The sequence below is a fragment of the Meleagris gallopavo genome, chromosome 4 (genome assembly GCF_905368555.1).
Source record: "Meleagris gallopavo chromosome 4, MGAL_WU_HG_1.1, whole genome shotgun sequence".
NCBI classification, from domain to species: Eukaryota; Metazoa; Chordata; class Aves; order Galliformes; family Phasianidae; genus Meleagris; species Meleagris gallopavo.
Window position 1 is genome coordinate 25692968 of NC_139407.1, and position 24805 is coordinate 25717772.

The following is a 24805-nucleotide window of genomic DNA, read 5'->3' on the forward strand; positions in this document are numbered from 1 at the left end:
CAATGTGCTTTAACTGGGAGAGGCTGAGCATATGTCCACACAGTGCTGCTGTCCTGCAGTTAAGAGATCCTGGCCAAGTGCCCACGAGAAATGTGGGAAGTGAAGTTGTCCTCACATTATCTTTGTGTCACATATACACTTCTCCGCTTTCTAAGGGACAGCTGGAGCTTTACTGAGTACCATATCAACCATACCGCTTTCCCAGAATATTACCTTGTGCCCTAGATCACACTAATAACACCATCCTTTCTGTACAGACTTCATTTTATTTTGATCCCACTCCCCCAGCGCTGCATCTGAATGTATTCATTCACCCTTCGTAAACTGTGTGCGTAAGTCCACACTGTACAGATGGAGGTTTGGAGATTTTAATCACAACCACAACTGCAGGTATGCATTTTACTGCTTAACAAGAGCATTCCTTGCTCCCAGGGCCTTAAGTTGAGAATCCGGGAATAACAACAAGTCATTCATGTTTGACCTGCCATTTTGTAGCTGTGAATCAACAAAAAAGACAAATTTATGCAATGCTTGTGAAGCAAGGAGACCCTTCTCGAATCCCATCCAACACCTCTGACCATGAAGTGGGTAGTGGTGGAAACATTCAATTTTATGGTGCAAAACAAACAAACAAACAGAAGCAAACAAACCAAAAAAAGGGGAGAGATCAATCTCATTTGTTAAGTGAGTTGCTTCTCAATTTACTTCTCACTTCGTAGGTGAAAGAGTCATCCCGTGATGTTTCACTATAAGGAACAAAAGGAGCTACCTACCAACATTAATAAAACCGTTAGGAAAAATAAGTCCAGTGCTGCACATTTGTTTAGACTCTATGCCCTTAAGAATGCTTCAGGATTTATCAACACTGTCTCTCAAAGCAGCCTCGCTGATTCCTGGCCCTGCCATCAAGCCTATTACCTTTAAGACATCACTGTCTTTGTAAACTGAAGTAATAGGCAGGGGACAAAGGCTGAACGTAAGGTTTTTTATTCAGACAAGAGGGGAAATAACGTTGAGTTTCTGTATGTGAATGCAAAGTGAGTCACTGCTGTTATCTGCTGTGGATTCACCTGCCCTGCAGTGGATCTGCTCATCTGTTCAGACAGGAGGGCTCAACTCCCCAGTGCTGCAGGAGCAAGAGCTGCCCATAATGAATCCAGAGTTGCAGGTGATAGATGCCTTTGAAATTCAATTAACCACAAAACACATGCTAGAAGACATGACTTCCCTAAACGATGTCAAGGGACATCACAGGGAAGAAGCTGCTTCCTAAAAGCCAACAGCCCACCCTCTCACCCCTGCCGCCCATCTGACACTGCGTATCCAGCACAGAGCTTATCCAGGTACCCAACCATGTAAATGAAATTGCAATTAGAGTTTTGTCTAGCACATAATCATCCCCTGCATTAGTTTCAATTCCCTTTCTATGGTGCTCTTCTTAGACCACAGACCAATAGCGCTTCTGCTTCATTAAGGTGCAGGATTTCTGACATGCACTGAGCTCCAGAAATATGTGTTTAATGGAAAGTGAGTGGAAAGAAGGTCACTCAGCAGAGAGCATCATCACCAAAGCTGCCCTGTCTTAGCTTAGATTATTGCAGATGCACACATAAGGTAACACAAAGATCATGTGGATGGGAAAAAAGGTAGGATGGATATAGAAATGGAGCCAAGGGAGCTGAGAGAGAACAAGGAGTCTCATTTCTGACAAATAAGTGTTTTTTTCTCTAAAGAAAAAAATAAACACACTAAAAAAAAGGCTTTAAAAGTACAGTTCTAAAGCAAGTTTCTGCTTTTAAACTTTTGGGTAATGAGGAATGAGTAATGAAGAAGATAAGACTCCACGTTGCTTTACTACCACCCTAGGAGTAAAACATCTGGTTGAGCAAATAATGAACTTCAGAACACACTGCTCTTCCCATTTTGAGTTACAATACGTTGTGCCAAATCAACATTGAAGCAAATACTGTCTCTCAGCATGAAACTATTTTCACAACTTCTTGACAATGTTACATTACCAGCTTCCTGTTTTTCCACATGAAACTGCCTACAGCTATTTGCAGCTGATCAAAACATCTTCCAACACACTTTACCTGGAAAAGCAGACAGCATCCACCCTACTCCTTTTTATTAGAAAGTCAAAATGCAATTCTAAAAGTGTCTCCATAGGTCTCCCTACCCAAACATCTCAGAAATCAGCACTGGGAGATTCACGTGCCACAGATAAGGACACAGATAAGCCTAAGGATGAGCACAGTAATGCTCCCCAAACCTTGACGTACCAGCAAAGGAGGTCTCTCCATTCCTTGTCCTACCCAGGAGAAAACCAAGCAGAATTCTACCTTAAAATGCACCTTCTAGACATGATAACATGCACAGCCATCAGTGCTTCGGCAGCCTCTGTTATTCAATGCCCTGCTTTCCCACAGCTGAATCCTGCCAGCCCTCTGACAGTCGCACTCACCTCAGTGGGCTCAGAAGAGATGTTCAATTTGGATAACTTGACCTTGGTGTTTGCCTTCAAATCTGAGATGTTTTCATACGGTTCACCATGGTATTCCTCCAGCAGAGGCTTGAGATCCGGTGACTCCACCGGAGCCTGCTCTTGGCCATCCATTGGTCTGACGTAGGCAGTTGGTTTCTGCTGCATTGCACTGGTTTTTGATGGCAAAGGTGGGGGAAAGGGTTGAGAGGAAGGCTGAGTGGTGCCAGCCAAGATAACGGCGGAGTTGTCCTGACTTTTATTCTTCCGTGAGCCCACCGCTCGGTCCTGAGGTGATTGAGTGTAGGCTGGCCCGTGACCTTTGCTGCTGTTCTGTGACTTGGAATTAGTGTGCTGGATGGAATGTAGAGGTGACAGGGGTGCCACTGGAGAAGACAAAGATGGCAGCAACGGGGAAAGCTCCAAAAGAGTGGCCTGAGGTTCAGGAGCACGACCTCCGCCACCAGAATGCCTGTCAGTTCTGTTGTGGTGAGAACTGGCATGACTGTCCGGCCTGCCACGCTTGTGTTCCTGACCTTGGCCCCAGCTGCTGGACGAGCTGTGACTCTTGGCATGCCAGCCTGGAGCTGATCCTGTTCCTGGTTGTGCCTTTTGGTTGGGAGCGTAGTGGCCTGGACGGGGAGGAGCAATGACTGGAGGTCCCATGTGTGGATAGTGGGTTGCATGGTGGAATGAAGATGATAATGTACGGCTGGTCTTTTCAGGGAAGGATGGGCGATTGGGCTTTCTCTGTGAGATCTGAGGAACGTCGCTCTCTGGTATCCCTATGAGATTCTGATGGCACCTGTCGTTAATAAGATCCTGCAAGTCATCGTAATTGCCCAGCATATTCTGAATACGGCTTGACAACTCATCCTCTTTATTAGTCTGAAACAGAAGAACAGAGTGGGAAATCTGAAAAGCACAGAAAAAACCAATCCCTTAGATCCAGCTCAAGAAGAGATACCCTCTGAGATCTTATTTTAATCATCACAAGTTAAGCTATCAAGGTCAACTTGTTTCTGCAGGCAGTCTCTGCAAAGCAGATCATGCTGCTCTTATCAGTATTACTCCCTGGAGTAGATGCTGAAGGCACACCTGTTTTCAACCACAGCTGCAAACAGATGTATAGCCCAGCCACTCGTGAGAACTCTGCACCAACTCCCAGACTTCAGGAGACCCCCAAAAGAACCTGCCCAACCCGAAGTCCACACTGCATGTTACCACCTGTGGAATTTTAAGTGCACACACTACTACCCGCAGTTGAGCAGATGGGACCACCATGCAGCCCCCCACCACTACCTTGTACGGCTCAGGAAAGAGCGGGGTGTTCTCAGGGAACTTGTCTTTCTCCTGCAGAGCCTCCTGATTCCGCCTCTGTCTCTCCTGAATACGCAGCAAGTTTCTGTCCTCATTGTACAAGCTTTAGGAAAGAGAGAATGAAAGACTGGTTAATGTTTCACAGCAGTCTTATCAACGAATATCCGCTTTGTGCGGAACCCTTTGCTTTCAGACAACTACATCCAGCACAGCATCTTGAAATGCACAGGTTGGTTACAGGCAATAAATTGGTCACGCCTAGTATTTGCAATACTGCAACACAGTGTAACATACAACATACAGCGTGCATCCTTCTCACAGATTTCCACTGCCAACACCATTTATTAAGAAAGGTGGGAAGAAGGAAAATAATCATCCATTTAATGGTGAAAAGCAATCTGAGAAGTATTACTCATTACTTCAGTTCTTCACTTGGGAGAAAAATCAATTTCAGAGTTTGAACTTTACCAACTTTAGAAACTGGCTTGAAAACCCCCACATAGGTACTCAATGCTTAATTAGGAAACCACGTAGTTGCAATTAAAGTCATCACATAACCATGTTTAAAGAGAGGGTCTCAGGAATTTGGAAAACCCAACACAGGAGCACTTCATTCTTCCTGAACTACAAACACCCCCCTCACTTCACCAGCCTTACATCAAAACAGCAATAAAGCTGTCTCAAACACACAGCAGGAAGACTCCATGGAAAACCAGGCATTGCAAGCTGCATTTCTGCAGGAGGCAGCATAGTGGTGAAGGAGAGAAATGCCTGCGTCTGCATACTTTGCCAAAGAGATTTTTCTTCCCAGGTATCTATGAATGTTAGAGCAGTGGATCTCCTTACTTTGCAATGGTGCCTCACAGCAGAGCTTCATCTTGCAATGTCTGGTTTTCCATGGAGTCTTCCTGCAATGTGTGTGACACATGGATTGTGGAGACATGGACATGTGAAACTTTCTTAGTTTGACTTCAGATGTGTCCCAGACTGGCAGGGAATCATCACATCTCGCCCACAGTGATGCCTCCTCAGCCATCACACACTGTCAAATACTCAAAATTCAGTTGTCCCCAGAGAACAGGTCTGACTGCTGCAGTGTGGTTTTCCTGACTCCAAGAGAGCTCTGGAAATGATCTGCCAAGTGGGAAATTTCCATAAATGGAATTGCAGCAAGGAGGTACTTATTCTACTGAGACAGATAAACATATTTAGGGGTTAAACTATGCACATTTAAAATAGTTTCCAACTTTGCTAGTGCTGGACTGTTCCCAAACACAGCAAAACCAGAAGCTTCCAGTAAGCACTACGTACCTCGCTTCTGAAAACAATGCAAGTTAAAAAATAAAAAGGAATCACACATCACTGGTTCGGTAAACATACAACCTATCTGCTAAAAACCATATGCAAGAGAAACATTTCCTCTGTGCATCTGATGGCATCTAGCAAGTGAAAAAATGCCCTACGTATCATTAATTTGCTGCACAGCTGCCTTATGAGTGCTGGCAGATGCGCAACATATCAACTGGAGAAGATAACAAATTAGGAAGACTGACAAGGGGAGCTAAAAGAAATTGTGGCTACATCCAGTACTCGAAATTGTGTGCAAGCAATTTCTTAAATGAATGCATTTTGTGTTCACAGTATTTTCTAAACTTTTCTATCTGGAAAATTTTTACTGAATGAAACATCACCTTCCAAGCATTCCAGGAAGTAGAAAAGGATTCTGTAAATATTCTTCATATAAACTCACAGAAATTCCCTTTAGAGCAAACATGGAAAAGCCCCAGAAGATGATCTAACAGCTAAGACATTGTTTGTTAGCACAAAGTGGACCTCTGGAACCCCCCCGTACACATCATGAGATTATGGCATTTCGGGACACCGACACCAACTGCAGAGCACATTTGTTAGATGAGCAGGACTTGACCTGGAGCAGCTCCTCTTTCCCCCAGCTCACTTCCCATGTAGTTGCAGAAGGCAATGCAATAGGGAGGTCAGACACCTCATCCCACATTTGCTGGCTTTCCCTGCAGGTTGCACAGCTCTCCAGCAAGAAGAGCTCTCTTTGGACTCACCAGCACCTTCACTGCCCTAACTTTTGCCCATGGAAGCCAGTACTGTGCACTGACTACCAACAGTGCTCAGCTCCATGACAAAGATCCAATAGGAACATGCAGTTACCCGAATCCCTCCCCATCCCAGCCACACCAGTGGCAAGAAATACAATTACAATGAACTCCTCTTCCTGGTGATCCAAGCAGAGATTTGCTGCCACAATCAGACCTGGAAGCATTTGCACACAATGCACGTTTGCTCATTCTGGCCACATGCCACATAGTTTTGTTTCATCACACACACATCTCCCAGGGAAAACAGCAGAGGCACTTTTTGGACATAATCCCATCTCAGGCTGCAATGGGCTTTCTAAAACAGGTTTCTTCATCACCTCCTTTAGCATCAGCCATTCCCCAGCCAAGCTTTCCTCTGGCAGCTCTCAGCCACTGTTTTCATCATTGCGTAGGCAGCACAGAGGGGAAATTACCAAACATAAAGGGTATCTGCTTTTTTGCAACATGACAGCATTACACAGAGCTAAGCTCCTTCCCTCTCTTCATGCCTCCTGATAGGGATTTTGACTCAGGTTGCCCTGTGGCTATTTCTGTCTTGGTCCACAAGTAAATATCAAGCACTCGGTCATACACATGCTTGGTTTTGTTTATTTTCTCCCAGTACTTACTGAGATTCTGACAGTGTTGGCTGGGTTAGAGGATACACAGATATTGCACTACCTTTCCCCAAGCACATTTTGCTGATAAACTTCACTGCACCTCAGATCCAGGCCTCCTGCCACGGGTCGTTGAGCTGGCACAGCTCCGTGCTGAGAAAGAGCTGTTTAAAATATGCACCTAAACAATACAGAAGGATAAAAGCAGCAGCAGATGCTACATCTTGTTTTACCTCCCCAGGTGAGAAATTGCTCACCTCTTTTGGCTGGGCAGGAAGATGGAAGAGCCACAAAGTTCAACGAAGGCCTCTTGGGGAGTGCTTTCACAACTAAAAGAGTAATTCCTCCCAACAGGCCTACTCCAGACCACAACAATCTCAGTTACCTTTAAAAGCCTCTAAAGTCACTGCTAGAGCACAAAACATCTCTTTACCATCTGTTTTATTGTTCAATGAGGTACCTGCAGCAGTAATTGAAAACCTGAGATGGAAAGAACAAAAGATCACACCACTATCAACAGCAAATGAAGAGTGAAAAGAGTGATAATCCCTGAACACCGGTACCAGTGTGTGTGTATTTGCCTGGCTGGCAGATCGCTGAGATTCTGAATCACTTCACAGCTGGGCCCTGCTGCAGAGCAAACAAGTGGAAATTCTGATCAAATTCTGTTCCAAATTGCAGAGGAAGCTGAGCCAAACCCACAGAAAATGGCAAAAATATTCTAATCGGCTTCAAGGGACTCCATGTCAGGCAATGGGCGAGCATTCTTCTTGTACCACAGTTGTATTTCATCCTCTTTACCACAAGCTCTCCCAGTAATAACACTACATCTATTAAGATAAAATAAATGCATGTACACATACATATGGGAGCAGAAACTGATGGGAAAGGATGCAGAGGAACACCAGTGTGAGGTACTAAGAACACCAGGTAAAACCATAAGGGCTTCTTCTGTTTGTCCCCCCAGAAAGATGCCCTTTACATCATACCCTGTCAAAAGTATCTCACAAGTTCTTGACTTAGAGCAGGAGAAGCAGAACACTCACAAGCAGTTTAACAGCAACAATTACAAAAAAATCCAAGCCACATAGCTTGACTTTGCAAAATGTTTTCTATCCAAGCCCTGTGCTGCGTTCCCAGTGGATTATGGATATCCTTCTATTTCTGGGCTGGCAAGCATCCAGATTCAGAGCAATCAAACTGTTTTCCTCAGAGCTCCTGATTACATTCAAACAAAAGGAAAACCCAACACACTTGTAACTCGCATCTCTTGCAGCTATAGTATTTACCAAAACACAACTCTTCCCTATCTGCATCCCAACACTGCGTGCAGCACACTTTGCACACTTTGTGTGCTGCCTGCTGCAGCAGCAGTGAACCCTTTTAAGACCTTTTCTTTCCCTGGACCCTCCTTGACCCCTAGCTCGCTTCCCAGCAATAAATTCCTTTTACAAAGCTGTGAAGAGGAGAAGAGGAGGGACGCAGGAGGGAAGGATGCCATGAGTCACCATGATGCCTGCTCCCTGACTCTGAAAGCAGAGGGACATGCCACTGCTGCAGGGCTAGTAGGTAGGCATGGGGCCTGCAAGTCAGCAAGTGAGCATAGTATCAGTTCTGCTCTGCTTCCCCTGGCTGCTTCATGTCACAGTGGTGATTCCCAGCTGACAGCCATCCATCACCTCTGCAGTTCTGTGTACCTGTCAAGAAACCTACTCCAACCCCATCCTTGCTTTCCAACAGCTGGTAGATCGATTTGCCTTTGGAGTTTTGAGCTCCACAGCAAGCAAGCATATGCACAGATCTCCCCTCCTCACCACGGGAAATAAAACAAAACAAACAAAGAAAACAACCCAACCCCCTACATCATGCTTTGCTCCACGCAGAGATGGCCAAATGCTCCTGGGCTGAATGCTGCCCTGTACAGCAGGGTACAGTGGCCTCTGTTTGACAGCAGAATCGTGGTCTGTAACACAAGCCATGAGGATGCCTGCGTGCTCCCAAGCTGTTCTCAGAGCCATTGCTGTCTTTAATGCAGGTTCAAATGCTGGCGTGTGACTACATGGCCCATGACACCGTTCTCAGAAAATAGCCTGCTGTGGACAGAGAGCTGCCTCTCCTCCTGTTCTGGGTGCTCTCTGTATGAAAACAAAATGAAAATAAAAATGTGTATTTGCTTTAATTGTAATCAGATCTGCTACTGGCCCCAAAATGAATGACTCCAGCAGTAGGGAAGGGGGTGGGGAAAGGCTAAAAGCAAACACAAATGACGCTTGCTTCCCTCTGAACACGCAGAACCTCTTCCTCATAAACATTAAGAGGGAACATTTCCTTTTAGTACAACTGCAGGAAAACATTAATTTATTCAAGTCATTTTGTCATTAAGACAGCCTCTCTTCTATGATGAGAAGCTGCTGATCAACATTTCCCAAGAGCAGGGGACACGTTCTTGTTTAACTTGGAAAGAAAAGCTGCCACGCATGGCCCAGGCAGCTCACCCCACGAGGTGGAGACATGCAGATCAAAGACAGACGTTACATTCACACTGAACAGCAGGCAACTTGCCTCATCCCAACCTTTCCTTCCTTTCCTTTATGGTAATGCCCTCACGTTGTGACTTGCTGGATATTGTTAAGGTCCTTTTCACATCATCAAACACTGTTTCACAGCACATACGCAGTTTGAGCAGAAACCAATGATAAAAAAATGCAGCAGCAGTGCAACAGATGGCACAGCTAGTCAATTATTTCCTGCATCAGCACCATCAACACTGGCACCATCGGACTGCTGAGCAAAAGATGGAGGCCTCATAGCCCATCCACGAGTGTATATATAATCTCCACTTAACTGTCTTCGGTAAGGGCACTTAACCAAACTGCTGCCTCCTAAGAATCCCAGTGCACTGAGCTTGGCAGAATGCAGCCAGGAAAGGCGTTAACTAGAAGTCATGCAGGGAACACCAAAGTTGTCATTCTCCATCTAAATGCAAATACACCAGGAGGGCTTCTAGGAAGGTGTGCATGTGTGAAGAGTAATTACAAGGAGAGCAGCCAGGCGTCAGAACTATGATAGATTTAAGGCTGCGTTTGATCTGGATGCGCAGGCAAAGGAGGAAATGTGAAAAATGTAAATCATCGGGTAGCAGTGATGATAAATCCTGTCCACTTTGTCTCTTAGAGACAGTGCTCTGCATACACCAGCCTAACTCACCAGGCTCAGGACTTCCCCAAGCCAAGCATGCGGTCCGACTGCCTTCCAGCCCCGCAGGCGCTTCTGCCTTCCTGGGTAGGTGAGGGAAGGAGAGGAAAATGCAAGCAGGCCAGAGAAGCCCGTGCCTCTAGTCGCTCCAGAGACAAGAATCTTCCTTCCTGCAGCCCCACGTCGCCTCAGTGCTTCTGAGCCCTTGTGTCAGACACCGTGCAGGACCACGAGGTTTTCAGAAAGGCTTCTAGGAGCACCCCGGGCTAACGAGTGCTTATCGATCCCACTTAACAAACGCAAAACAAAGCAATGGAGCAGTAGAGCAACACACCACAATCGACATGCAAGAATCCCGTTTTTCAAACGAGTGCAAGATTTTAAAGCTGAAAATGCAGTCTGTTTGCATGTGGTGTTTGGTGAGGGCCACTTCTGATCAAACACTTGCAGCTCCGAGTCCAGATGTCTACCAAACAGTGCACAAGAAAAAACAAATTGTTCTGAAATGCTCAGTGAGTGCCACACACTTACATCTCCATAGAATTAATGCAAGCGTGATATGAGGAAAGAAGGAAGGAAGACAGGGAGAAATAAATCCAGACTTTTCTCTATCTTTTTTTTCTTCAGTGACTTTTGAACGTCAGATGTTGAGAATCCTGATTAAAAGAATAAGCATAAATGGGCAAGGGAGAAGTTATCTCTAACGACCATTGCGATTCCCCTAGATAAGGAGGAAGACAACTGGAAAGCACGCTTTGATGTTATCCGTGGGCACTCTCCACAGGGCTGATGGGGCTCCTCCTTGTCTAAATATTACCACACAGCCCCAGTGCAAAGTAAGCTTAAAAGGAAGCGGCCCAGGATCAAATCTCACTAGAGAAAGTGTGTGCTTAACTAACCAGGGGTACCGCAGGCACCTCGGGTTGCAGAAGGACTACAGTCATAGCACATGGCCTTCCAAACAAGTAGCCTGTCTTCCAACTACGCCACTTCAATGAGCTACCCACGGCCTGAATGCGCTAGGGCAGCTAACATAAATCCTCTGTGCTATTATCTCCGTGCCAAATTTGCATTGAAATATTGCTCCGAGTAGCTTTTGTTGTGGCTCAGGCCAATCAATTCATTGGTAACACGCTTATGGGCAGCAAGAGAGCCGGGTGTCTGCAGCAGCAAGCTACCTAACAGGGGAACAAAACAGTGAAATCAGGTTTCTGCTTTCCTACAACAGAGTGTCTTGCACAAGCAAATCTTGGAGACCTGAGACGATGTGGGAACTACCTCCTCTTCAGGCCAATGGGCCAAACATTTTATGCCTGGCCTCACACCAACGTAATCAGTAAAGGAAAGCCCAACAGTTTGGGGAACTCACTGTTTCCCAGGGCCCCATAGAAATCACAAGTAGTAAAAAGATCTTAAGAAAAAAGTAGGCTACAGGGAAAAAAAAAAATCCAGATGCTATCAGCTATTAAATATCAGAAAATGTTTCATTATCCACCTGAAACCACTTTGCAAGGCAAAACAAGGATTTACATCTTACACTCCTTGGTTCTAGATCAGTTCTTCTAGCACACACAAAGGTTCACTGCAGGTACAGGAAGTCAAATGCAATAAATTTTTGGCTTTGAGGCTATGCTAAGATTATTCAAGCAGGTGTGCTTTTTTTTGCTCACCAATTTTATAGAACCAGCTCCTTAAATGCCGTTAAAATATTTTATCAATATTAAATATTAATTTAATATTATTAAATATTATTAATTATCGATAATTTATATTAAATATTAAATAGGTTCGATATTAGGAGGAAGTTTTTCACACAGAGGGTGGTGACACACTGGAAGAAGTTGCCCAAGGAGGTTGTGGATGCCCCAGCCCTGGAGGCATTCAAAGCCAGGCTGGATGTGGCTCTGGGCAGCCTAGTTGGCGACCCTGCATGTAGCAGGGGCGTTGAAACTAGATGATCATTGCAGTCCTTTTCAACCCAGGCCATTCTGTGATTCTATAAATTAGGAAAAAACAGGGATTACTGAAGGCTAAAATTATTTCATGCTTTCACTGTAACCAGCAGCAGGTAAATTGTGCAGCAAATGAAAAGATTTTCTTGCTCTTCTTAGCTTTCCACTTACATAACAGCAGGTACCATGTAACAGGTTGAACAAGTCTTATCTGCACTGCAAGGACTAAGCAGGAACAGCAGGAGATTAGCAGTGTTTGCAGAAGTAGTCCGCTTATACGCTCAACAGCCCATTTAAAAACTCTTTCCCGCAGCCTCTGCCAGGTTATAATGATTCCCCAACTATGTCCAAAGTTTTCCATCTCCGCACAGAAACATCTGCTCACTTTCCCATGGTTTGCAGCCCACGTTTGATTGCACCGAGGCACGCACGCTGTCTATCTGGGCATTGCTCAGTGCTGGAGTTTCACACTGCACTCAGACCACGCTGCGCTGTCTGAGTAACAAAGCAGCTCATTGTCACTCCCAAGGCTTGGATGGCATTCAAGCCACGCACAGCAATAACCCATGACAGGCTGCATTAGGCAGGTACCGAAGCATGCCTAGTAGCACTATTAACAACTAAAAAAAGCTACAAATACCCCACTCCCTTCAATTCTAAACAGATCTGTTAAACAACTTTGAAGTCCATCGATTAAAAAAAGACCATTTTCTTCCTATCATGCAAACCACTGGTTGTGAATGGCGTGTTTCCCTTGGCACAGCAAGCCAGATTGGAACCAGAGCTCAGCCCTAGTGGCGTGCACAATGTTTGCTTCAGGAGGAGCCGTGCGTGCTTGCACAGGGTAACTGCGAAAGGGGAGCACCGGTGGGAACCAGCAAGGTTGCTTCCAAAATATTTACCTGCTGCCCCGGGCACATACTGACTGATAAGCCCGCTCTGCTCTGAAGAGCACGCAGCTGTACAACCAAACGTGCTGCCAGGTCGATACTCAGCTTGTTTTACAGCAACACCGAGGCATTCTAAGGTCAATGTGCCTTTCAACACAGCCCCTCCACAGCTGAAAACCCATGTGTTGGTTTTCGCAGCCCATATAGCAGCGCGAGGCATGATTTGTACAGTGAGGCCAAGGGACAATGCATTTTCCAGCTGAAATGGCAAAGTGCTGCATACCAGCAGTTAGCTGCCAGCAACTGGGAAATGTGTTGATTAATACTTTTTCTGGGTTGCCTCAGGACAGCTCACGCATGGGTATCTTGCCACTATTCATTAATCACTCTTTGTGTGTTTATCCTGGTAGAATATAAGTGTCTCACACAATGACTGCAGCAAATGAGACAATTTCTACCTCCAAAAGCGCTGATATTGCCTGTTTATTTGCCACGCTTAGCCTGATGCTCAGGTTGGCAGCAATTTACCTCTTAGTGTATTTCATTTCATACTCCTCTCTCTCCTCACTGTCACCCTGCAAGCACAGTGTTCACAGGGATACATCCACTGGCAGCACTGCAATTAAGAGACTGCTCCATGAGGCTTTGTGTTTCTACTTGGTTTCATGTTTCCTTTAAAACAAGTGAGGGTGATGGCAATGCAACCACAGGAGTGTGGGGAGTAGCCCAGCAAGGGACAGGCAACACTTGTGGAGAGGATTTGAATCAGGCTTGCAAAACTGGGGAGCTACTGGAGACACCCATATGCAGGACAGGAGGGTTTTTTCCCCAGGTCACTGCCCTCTAAGGGACTGAGATCCTTTCAAGAAGGAAGGAAGCCATATCAGCCGAGACAATAACTGAAGTGGTTTCACGCCATCTTGCAACCAAGGCTGGGAAACTGCACCGAGCTGCTGCAGGGCAAAGCAGCACTGCTGCCCCTAGGGTCCCTCACCCCAGTGAGGCCCATGCATCGCCTGTGCATGGTGCAGGAGCTGCCCCGAGGCTCTCCAAGCAGATGCCCTGCAGCAAGCCCCAGCTCCAATCTCTACGGCTTTTAAATCCTTTTGTGCACGCTGCCAGATTCCTCCTCACCCTCTGCCCATGTCTGCCCAGTATTATGCCCAGTGCCAGGTGCCACAGCTTCACAAACCTTCTGCCCCAAAACAGCTTACTGCTGGCAAGAGCTAGAGGGAAAAGAAAAGAACAGGTTCTGATCCAAATTTCTTCTCTTGGTGTCAAAAGCAGTCCATTGCTTTACGACACATGGAGAGGACAGATTGGTTGGAAATGAGCGTACACAGACCGCTGCACATAAATGGTCTTTAAAGTTGTTATACTCCAGTAAACACAGCTTTCATCCGTAAATTTCCTTAATCAGAAAGAGTGGAGAATAGCACATTTTCAAAGGAAGATATTTAAAAAAAGGGAAACCATTACCTTGATATTTAATCTACATACAAAGGAATAGGACCATAAAGAGATAATTTGCCTGACATCTCCCCTGCTCAGAAGTTGTCTACTTCTCCATCTGCCCCATGACCACATCCCCTAACCACCAAGTGGGAAAAAATTAACAGGAGTCTTAGGGTGAGCATCAAAGCAACAGCATTTGACCCCCAAAATGACATAAGATTCAGTCCACAAAAGGCCTGAATGCTCATTAGATGTAAGAATCAATCTAGATTGTGTCCAGCTTTACAAGCATTACAAGATAGGTTTGGTTTGGTTTGTTTTAACAATGCACATGGAAACAGATTTTAATCAATTGCTACTAGCACCAAAACCAGATGGGTCTGGTTGCAACCAGCAGAAAGTGTGGCAATGACAAACTGTTTTCACTTACTGAAAAATCATGAAGAGGAAGTTCTGGGCTGTCTGCCCTCCAAAAAACTAACATAAAATCTAAGGGCAACTTCAGAGGGAAAAACTCTTCTCCTTTCCTAAGTTAAATTCTTCCTCCAAACAGGCTGTGCTGCTTTGCACCCAGGATGTCTCCAAACTGCAAAACCCAGGTTACTAAGAAGAAGCTGCAGCCTGCAGAGACTATTCACAATCCTTAAAGATATCTCTGTGTTCAGAGATGCTTGTTTCATCAGATGAATTCATCTATCGGGTAACTCTTCCTTCAGCAGTTGTTATCAGTGGTTCCTTACTTGGCTGCAGCATTGCTCAATACAAACTCACATCCTGCAAAGAAAGACTAGTAAGTAAAGCCTTTGTTTTCCCCATTGAATTGACTTTGTTTTCATAAGCTGCCTACAAAAAGCATGTTACAACTAGATGGCACATCTTTCTATAGCATCATTAGCTTTATTTCAGCTTTCTTACTTGCCAGTTCTTAATTATACTGCACCACCCAACTCACAAACTTTGCCTTTTCCCAACAGGGAAGAATTTCAGCTGGTCCCTTCCAACATCACACCATTTTCACTGTGATAGCTTGATGACACTGAAAATTCCTCACACTGGAAAAACACAAGACACAGAGTTATTCCCTTATGCATATGCTTTAATGGAGAAGGCCGGGGGTTCCGGTGCCATTTTTTTGTAACAAATATATGGAATATTGTACACAACAGCACTGATGGACCTAAAGTATTTTTTTCAAAGATGGAACATCCAACTTGCTGAATTTTTCCATGTCAGCCAGTTTAGGAAGTCTTTTGGTCTGTTATTTTTAATGCCTCAGCGTATGAGTCAACTGATTTTCATGCAGAACGGCATGGGAAAAAAAAAGTCCCTGAAGACCACATCTCATTATTACGGTGTCTCTATAAGGAGAAAAGGAGCCCAGCTGCTCTCAGAACAGGACACAGATCTGCCTGTTTTCCTTTTCCTCCAGGATCTGGGCAGTTCAATGGAATTTTATTAGTCTCTACATGAGTACATAGCCTTTGTTATCCTACAGAGCCAGGCATTCACTCTTAGGAGGTTCACAGACCTAGCTAGGCAAAGCAAACCTCGTATCAGTGTGCTGAATCCAGCCCATGTAAAATGGATAGGGATTTGCAAGCAGATAAATTGATAAACGGTGCTCTAAAACCTTGGTGTAGCAATCACATTCCTTCAGCAATAAAACATCCCCGTGTCTTTTGTCTGCAGAAAGTTATATATCAACTTTTAAATCAAAAATCTGCAGAACTAAAATGCCACGTATAACATCTCACTGACACACAGCATTTAAATAAATGGAAAACTGGGAGCTTTCAGAGATCCACACGCATAATGCATACTAAACAACCTCATATAGACTTCACGTGCTTTTGGAATTGGAGCATTCCTCACGTCAGACTGGGCAAGCCAAGGCAAAAAGCTGCTTTCTCCGACTGCACACCCAGGGATTTACACACCAGGCACCTCTGTTTCCTCATCTACAGAAACCATGGCAATGAGACAGATGACTCTCCACGCTGCCCTTCACCCTCTGGACCCGCTCCCTGCCCATCACACGTGGCTCTGGTGCAGGCATGAAGAAACACGTTCCCGACAGCCAGCTGGGACAGCACAGCCACGGGCTTACTGGCACCGGGGGAACAACGCTTCCTAGAACAGCGTGTGCTGCTGAGGGCACGGGGATGGGGAGAGCTGCATCACACCAGAGGGCCTCCCATCTGCCAGCAGAATCCCTGTCTGTGACACAGCCTGCTGGGAGAGAGGATCCTGGAGAAAGAGCTGCAGGCTGGTGCTGAGCCTCTAAAGCACACTGGCAAAAAGGTGGTTTAAAAAAGCTCTGTCGCTTTTTTAAGCATAATCGCAGTCTTCAGAAGCATGAGAATACTGAAAGTAACTCCTTATCAGGTGCCTACCACTCTTCAGAGGGCTAAAAATCCCTTTAACACTACACACACAAGTCCTAGAGACTGTTAATATTTGAAGCTATAATGCTTGCAATTCAGCTTAGAGAAATGGGGAAAAAAGGAAGAGGCACGTGCATTACACACTTACACACACACACATCAGCTGCTGAACTTCGTTGTGCTCATCCCTGAATGGATACATCATGTGCTGCTTAAAGAACATACACTCCAGAGAATTCTGAGTTAAAAATGTATATGAATGTAACACCAGCCCATGCTTCTCGTTTTTGTTTTGTTTTGTTTTGTTTTTGGATAGTGGCATCTCTTCCTCGTTAGGTTTTGGAGAGGATTTTTTCTTTTCCTTTTTTTAATTTTTGGAACAAGCACAAAAACAAAGCAAGCCTTTTTCTTTTTTTTTTTTCTTTTTTTTTTTTTTTTTTTCAGTTCTGAGAATGAGTTTTGCTGTTGCCAAAGAGATTAAACATTAACCAATGGCAACTGATGTTGTCTACCTGGATTTGTGCAAGGCCTCTGACATGGTCCCCCGCCATTTGAAGGGTGGATTATTAGGTGGGTAAGGAATTGGTTGGATGGTTGCAGCTAGAGGGCTGCAGTCAATGGCCCTATGCCCAGGTGGAGGCTGGTCGTGAGTGGTGTCCTCCAGGGGTCCATCTCAGGACCGGTGCTCTTCAACATCTTTATCAATGACATAAATGATGGGATCAAGTGCACTCTCAGCAATTTGCTGATGACACCAAGCTGAGCAGTGAAGCTGATACAATAGATGGGAGGGACGCTATCCAAAGAGACCTGGACAGGCTTGAAAAGCAGGTGCGTGAGAACTTAATGAGGTTCAATAGGGCCAAGTAAAAGGTGCTGTAGTTGGATCACGGCAATCCCAGGTACAAGTATAGCCTGGGAGAAGAGCCAGGGAGAGGGAGGTGACTGGCCCCCTCTACTCTGCCCCTGTGAGGACTCAGCTGGACTACTGCGTCCAGGCCTGGGGTCCCCAGCACAGGAAGGATGTGGAGCTGTTGCAGCAGATCCAGTGAAGGGCCACAAAGATCATCAGAGGGCTGGAGCACCTCTCTCATGAAGATAGGTTGAAGGAGTTGGGTTTGTTTAGCTTGAAAAGAGAAGGCTCTAGGGAGACCTCACAGCAGCTTTACAGTACTCAGAAAGAAGCCAACAAGCAGGAGGGAAACCAACTTTTTATATGGTCTGATAGTGACAAGGCAAGGGGGAATGGCTTTAAACTAAAAGAGAGGAATTAGATTAGATGTTAGGATGTCAGCTTTTCTCACAGGGTGGTGAGGCACTGGCACTAGCTATGAGGAGAGGCTATGGATGCCTCATCCCTGGAGGAGCTTAAGGCCAGGTTGGGTGGGCCATGGGCAGCCTGAGCTAGTGTGAGCAATCAGCCCACAGCAGGGGAGCTGGAATAAGATGATCATTTAGGTCCCCTCCAAACTAAGCCATTCTATGATTCTACAATTAACCATTTTCCTCGTCAACCTCTCTCCGTAAGTTAAAGCAGTGACAGTTTTCCCTTAACCTGATGGGTAAGGTTGAAGAAGCAACAGTAGCACAACTTCATGTCACTGTTACAATAAACAACTACAAATGACAGTTCCAAACACTAAATATACTCATCCCCAGACCAGCTCGGAAGACAAACATGCCCATGTGAAGTATGAAACAGCTTAATGAAGATTGCCTACTGGAACTTGCTGAGGCATCTCATCTTGGCAATACGCAAACCAGTGAGGTATTGAGAACTGGAACTGAGCAAGCACTTCCCCTGATGGAGGTCTCTTCCCCTAGCTGTGTGAATGCTCAGCTGTGGAAAACCTGTGCTCACCTGCTCCCAGTGAAGTGTTTTGCTGCAGCAAGGCACTGCATCTGGGAGGACACCTGCCCCAGCCAGTCCAGCCAGGGCTACGTGTGTCTTCATGCTCTCACCATGGCCATAGTCAACTCCATCCAGCAGCCTGAACTGCAGCACACAACATTGCAGGAAAAACACCTCCACGCTGTATGAACAGGATGAGAGCTTTCCCACTGTTTTGAGGCTCCATGTTCTCATTCACCAGGCAGCAGAACAGCCCAAGACCCTGCCAACCTATGTTTGCAGCAGCCCTCAGGAGGAGCAACGCATTAGCAAAGCCACCATGGGATCAGGGGATGTTTCATCTTTCAGCTGATAGGTGAAGTAACACAAGACAATGTTGCAGCCCTTCTTCACCTGCATCAGCTGCCTGGAATGCAGTATCACCAATACGGGCATCTGCCTGTATTGGCAGGACCCGCAGAACAAACACATTATGAAATATGCCTGGAGATCTGGCCCAGAAAGCTGTGAAACTACACAGATCAAAAACCAAGCTGCATTTTCCTCAGGTAAAAGCTTCAGCACCACTCCCTTCAGAAGAAACTGTTTTGTTGCACTATTTTAAATGCAGATGTAGCTACATGGTGTTTGTACACAGCATTTCCTTCCTTTTTTACTGATATGAGGACTCAGCACTATTCCCTGACTCTTATAATAAGAATTAGAAGTTGAGATGTAGCTGTTGGGGGGCTTACCACTGTCCCCAGCTCTGGAGAAGAGCCAGCAGGGACAGCAGCATGACACTGTGCAGTGCTCTGGCTGTGCTTCTCCACCACCTCCCTGCAGGGGAGACCAAACGGTGTTGGTCCTGCATACCTGCAGCCACACTAATAAGGGGCACATCTAAAGGCAAATTGTACAGCAATCAGAAATTCTTAGCAACTGTAACAAGACAGTGTTACAAACAAATCCAGCAATTTTAAGTAAATGTGAGAATAGCAGCCTACATCTTCAAAAAGCTGGATATCACACTGCAACCAACAAGGAAGTGAACTTGTTCCCAATTCTGCTCCTGCTCGTGCGGTCCTGAACACAGCATAAAAGCTCCATGCTGCTCGGGGATGCTACAAGCATCAGATCATCTGCATGTTCCAGAAGGGAGCGTGCAGGACCGCAGCTGCAAGCCTACAGCCAGCAACTGAAACACAAAACACCCCACATTCTGCACAACACAGACTGAGGGATACCTCCTCCACTGATTGCTTCTAGATGTAAGATGATTACAGCAGCCGGTGCTAAAAGCTGATTCATCTCAAACAGCTAAAACACCCACCTCACCATGCAATCAGTTTTAAGATTCGGTATTAAAGAAATAAAATAGTTATGGCATCTGGTAGCACATCAGTTTCTCAGCTATTACCACTGCAATTTCTGAAGCACTGCTGAGCAGCAACAGGTGTGTTTTATCTCCTTGTTCCCCTCATTCTGCCACCTCCAAAACAATAAATCCAAATGTGGTGGGAGCACTGAAAATGAAAGGACGCAGGATTTTCTCTCTGCCAAATCCGCATCCTCCCCAAGTTCACCTCCCTTCCCCTGGCTGTGCCTATTGAAACGCACAGCAAGCGAGAAATAGCAAACCCAAGCAGATGGAGGACTGCCCAAAAGGCCTCACACCGAGCGATGCCCAAAATGCGGTGTTCTGTATCACACCACCTCATCGCTGATTTACTGAGCTTGCAGAAACTGACTGCGGGTATGTCTGGTTGGTTTTCTCTGACAAAAGAGATGCAAAACCAAAAGGCTCACACCTAACAGAGAGAACCCTCTGACTTGCTTTAACAAATCAGTTCTGCGGGTGCTTGGCCTCTCTTTCCTATGTAGTATGACTCCAGTGACTGAGAGTATGCATCTCTTGTGGTGAATAAAGGCTTTTATGCACTCGTGCAGCACGCATCTCTGGCACACGGTGGGTAAGCCCGCTGACCCAAAAGCACGGCAAGCTTCACGGGGAACGCCGCTGCTCACCGTCACTCCCACTCCCTCTTAAAACAAGCAACAATTTAACTTCAGTGCTGGTCTTCATGCAAGCAGAGCTTAGTTAGCGAGTAAGGGAATGCAGAAACAAGAAGAAAAACCGCCGTAAAACTAAACCTCGGTGTCCGTGCCCCCCGCCCCCCGAGCCGGTGACTCACTCCGAGCTGTGCCCCCCGGAGCCCTTTACAGCCCTACCTGGACTGCGCGGCCATGGCGAAGCTCACGCCGCCGGCCCCGCCGCCTCCATGGGGCCCTCCCGCAGCCCCACGGCCGCGCTACGCCCCGCAGCGCCTCATCGCTCGCTCTGCCCCGAGCTGCCCGGCCCGGGTTGGGTTACGCTCATCCGGGCCCTCCTCCTGCCCGCCGCATTCCCCGACGCCACCGAGGGAGCGGCGGCCACCCCCGGCCCGGCCCGAAGGGGCGGTACGGTCGCTGGGCTCCGCGAGGCCCCGTCGCCGTGCGCCCGCCGACGGACGGGGCTGACGCTCGGCCCGCAGCCCCCCGCCGCTCCCCCCCCCTCCTACCCCCCCTCTCCCGGCACTGTGGTACGGCCCGCAGCCCGTGGTGGAGGCGTGGGGCGGGCCGAAGGGCTGAGGGGGGGAGGTGGTTAAAAAAAAGAAGGGAAAAACGAAATACGAGCTCCCGAAAGCCGTTTGTCTGCGCTTCGCCAGGCTGAAACTTGCTTTTTGTTGGAGAAAATTGTGAAAATTGTATCCTAAAAGGCTTCTTGTCTCCTATAGCAAACAGCCAGGCTGCACCGCCACAGTATTCCTCTCAGACTTCCAAAAGTGCCCTCTGTACGGCTGTGCTCAGTGTCAATGGGACACAGCCTTCCCCCACATACTTTTTATTCACACACTGGGGATAAAATTTCCCGTTTCTGAGCCCTTGCCTCTGGAAAGTGTGCTCCAACCGAAGGAAACAGTCTCCATGAGGTAAAATGCAAACAGATCGATAAAAGGAGTGTACACAGGGATGCACTGAGGAGTGTATCCCTGAGGTGAATAGTGTTCACAATGCACCATTCCTTAAAGACATCACAGGCAAAGGTTTCAGGTTGGATATTAGAAAAAAATTCTTCTCAGAAAGAGTGGTGATGCAGTGGCAAAGGCTGCCCAGGGAGGTGGTGCAGTCACTATCCCAGAGGTGTTCAAGAACCATGCGGATATGGCACTGAGGGACGGGGTCAGTGGGCATGGTGGCAGTGGGTTGGGGTTGGACTTGGTGATCTTAGAGGTCTTTTCCAACCTTAATGATTCTGTGATTCATTACTTCATACAGGTGAGCACAATGCAATGTGTTGAGCATGAAGCAGCAATGATTTCAGGCACTGTGCTGAAAAGAGGTGGCCCGGCATGGCGTCTACAGCATTGCCGAGGGTCTCCACTCCTATAGGAGCGAGAGCATGATCTCTTGGCTTGCCAGAACAACCCTGCCATACCCACAGCAACCAGCATGAAACTTTTGGGTTGATGGTCCATTACATTTGTGGGATAAATCCCAGAAGCTTACACTACTGTCAAACAGTTGAGCAAGCATAAAGGATAAATGCAGTAGATGCCACACAGTATTAAAGTAATTAGACATTGGCCTATAAGCTTTCCTGAAGTATCACATTTGCTGTACAACACAACAAGTGCTTGTTTATCCCCAGAAATAGGTCAGCTTCATGCCCTTACCAACCTTTTCCAAACGTCTCATTATATGGTACCACACTGTGTTTTTTTAAACAGACACACACCCTTACTTTCAGCCTTCAAGAGGCACTGCTCTTTTAATTAAAGCACGTTCTCCCAGTTCTGTTGACTAGAAATCACCATTGCCACTGATGAATCCTCCACATCTGAAGGTGAGAAGGATCACACATGCATTGTGATTCCAGGCTGTGATTCCAGACGTGCGAAGCAGCAGAGCCTTTTTATTTGCAGAGAGGACTTTTGCACCAGGTCAGAAGGCAAAGGCTGCCACAGACTTGCAGGAGAACCCCTAACAGTGCAGCTCTGGAGCATCCCTAGAAGCCAGTGCCCTCCTGCCCTTCTCATCACCTTCATAGAAAAGTAGAGGCTGCGGCCAGCAGAGGGGTTCATCTTTAAGGAACTGCTCGTGCTCTGGCAATCCCAAAGTGTATACAAACTTGGCAAGGGCTTGATATTCTCCTGTCTTCCCCCAGCCCTAGCTGCAGAAGCAGCTGTGCAACACACACACACGTTGCTGCTGTAAAGCACAGTCTACAACACCACACTACACAGTGTTTCACAGGCTTCACGTATGCAGGAGAATGGAGATGATAGATTTGTCTTTCCCCTAAACTTCTGTCTCCAATGTACAACTGGAAAGCAAGTAAAAGCTAGAAACCCAAACATAAAAGCATAGACAAAAACCAGTTTAACGAGGCAAATCAAGGCACAGGCTGTGAGCAATGGCAGGAGTCTAGACCAAGCACCTCTCCACAGGCTTTGCTTTATAGCACCTTCTTAAACTTAGCACTTCCAGATCTCCATCTGGCTGCCAGCAGCACACCCTTGCTGGGCAAAGTATGCAAAGCACTCAGCACCAGGTCTCACCCATGCTGCATGGCTACAGAAGTGGTGGGGGAAAGGTAAACCAGCATGGCACTGAAAAAATGGGAGGGGAGGAACATAACCAAAAGGTAGTTTTTGCTTTAAGAACAGAAGGCCAAGATGTATGCAGCTTATTATGAAAAAGAAAGAAAGAAAGAAAAGAAGAGAAAGAAAGAAAAGAAAAGAAAGAAAAGAAAGAAAGAAAGAAAGAAAGAAAGAAAGAAAAGAAAGAAAGAAAGAAAAGAAAGAAAGAAAGAAAGAAAAGAAAGAAGAAGAAGAAAGAGAAAGAGAAGAAAGAAAGAAAAAGAAAGAAAGAAAGAAAGAAAGAAAGAAAAAAGAAAAAAAAAGAAAGAAAGAAGAAGAAAAGAAAGAAAGAAATGTTAAAAATGAAACATTTCTGAGAACCAAGGGGAAAGCAACCCTATGTGCTTCAGTGTTTAAATGAAAGGAAAGACTTTAAAAGAGAAACCACCTTATTCCACAAACAAGACTGTCCTGGAGGCTGTACCCGATGAAATTTTGGCAGCCATCAGGAGGAATTTCCATTATCTCCCCAGGCACTACTGACTTATCACTGTTAATGTCTTCAAATGTTCCATCACCAGTAAGAACTTTCACAAACAGTTAAAGTCAGAAAGAGGTTTATAGTCCTTGTTGGCTTTGGCACTGAAACTGTCAGAAACCACACTGTGCAAGGGTGTTAAATATCCAGATTTATATTCCAATTGAATCAAGATAACATCTATGTACAGAACACAATGTACCCTTCAGATTCACTACAGCTGTCAGATTCATTTTGCAGCAATATCCAATCCCCAGATGAGGCAGCGAGGTATGTAGGACACCAAGAAACTAAATGCCTGTGATTCTGGTTTGGTTTTGACCCGGCTGTTATGCATTATATTCCAGAATTCCAGAAAGTGGATTTTTTTAACCAATTCTTCGTAGTTATATTGACAATTAAATATATATATATGAATACGTGTTTTGGAGAATGGCAGCAGAGGAAGTGCAAGAGAATGGTTTGAATCTCATCAATACCTGAGTTTCTTTTCACCCATGCCTTTCCCATATGCAGCAATCACTGTTCTTTTGTGCCTTGGGACAGCATAACAGGGGAAAAGATCACAGATTTCTGGTATGAGGGTAAAACATACTGGCAGCCAAAGAGAGCGATGTTCAAAAAGCAATGGGAACTGCAGGAAAATGACTCCAAAAAATCAGTTTTACAGGTTTGGCTTCTAAGGGAAAACCTTTCTGCTCCACCTCATCACTGTGATGCTTGCACTCAGTTTTCTACTTTAAAAAAATATATAATCTAATAACTAGTCCAAGCATCCAGGAAGATAGGAGAACACCAAATTAATTCCTACCTGTCATGTGGGATGCTCTCTTTGCCTGGAGATGCCATAGCTGTCTTTCTGCAGTCAGTTCATCTGAAAGAGAAAAAACCAGATATTGAACATCTTGCAAAACAATAGCACGTTGTACCCAGCTGATACCACCCAAGCTTTGCTTAACAGTCAAAGACCAACCCAGGAACATCCTTCCTCAAGATCTGAACAGAGAGGGAAATGGGAGAGCTAAAGAAGCAAATGTGGCGTGTCTTCAGGTTCCGAAGTAATAAGTCATGACTATGTAGTGGTGTCCAAAATATTTGTCATGCTGACCAGAAAATGAAATCTGAATGCATATTTTCTTTCTCTCTCTCCGTGCTCTGCATTTTAGTTTGGATTTGTGTTACATCCAAAATCTGTTTTAAATTAGTTCTCCAAAACCATTTGGAGACACAGTCCTCATCCTCCCCTCGCATATTTTCATAACTTAATAACATAATAATCCCTTGATTCTCCCAGGCAGCCTAAATCGTCTTTCATAGAATCAGAGTCATTGAGGTTGGAAAAGGCCTTGAAGATCACCTATTCCAACAGTCTACCTACCACCAATACTGCCTACTAAACTATGTTCCTTAG

At 45.8% G+C, this 24805-nt stretch overlaps 1 protein-coding gene across 6 annotated transcripts in view; it reads right to left on the reverse strand.

The window, feature by feature from the left end:
• The window catches only part of AFF1 (ALF transcription elongation factor 1), a 62773-nt gene extending 38515 nt beyond the window's left edge, over positions 1–24258 (reverse strand). For 5 of the 6 annotated variants that reach the window (XM_085222525.1, XM_085222522.1, XM_085222524.1 and 2 more), the window contains exons 1-3: positions 24206–24258; positions 3785–3905; positions 2465–3370 (exon numbers count right to left, since the gene is read on the reverse strand). In XM_085222525.1, the coding sequence (XP_085078651.1) occupies positions 2465–3370; positions 3785–3905; positions 24206–24243 (1065 nt within the window). In that variant the 5' untranslated portion in view covers positions 24244–24258. Of the gene's footprint in view, positions 1–2464; positions 3371–3784; positions 3906–20466; positions 20795–24205 lie in introns of those variants that run through there. The other variant, XM_010709723.4, reaches the window with a different exon arrangement.
• Positions 24259–24805: the final 547 nt, after the last annotated feature.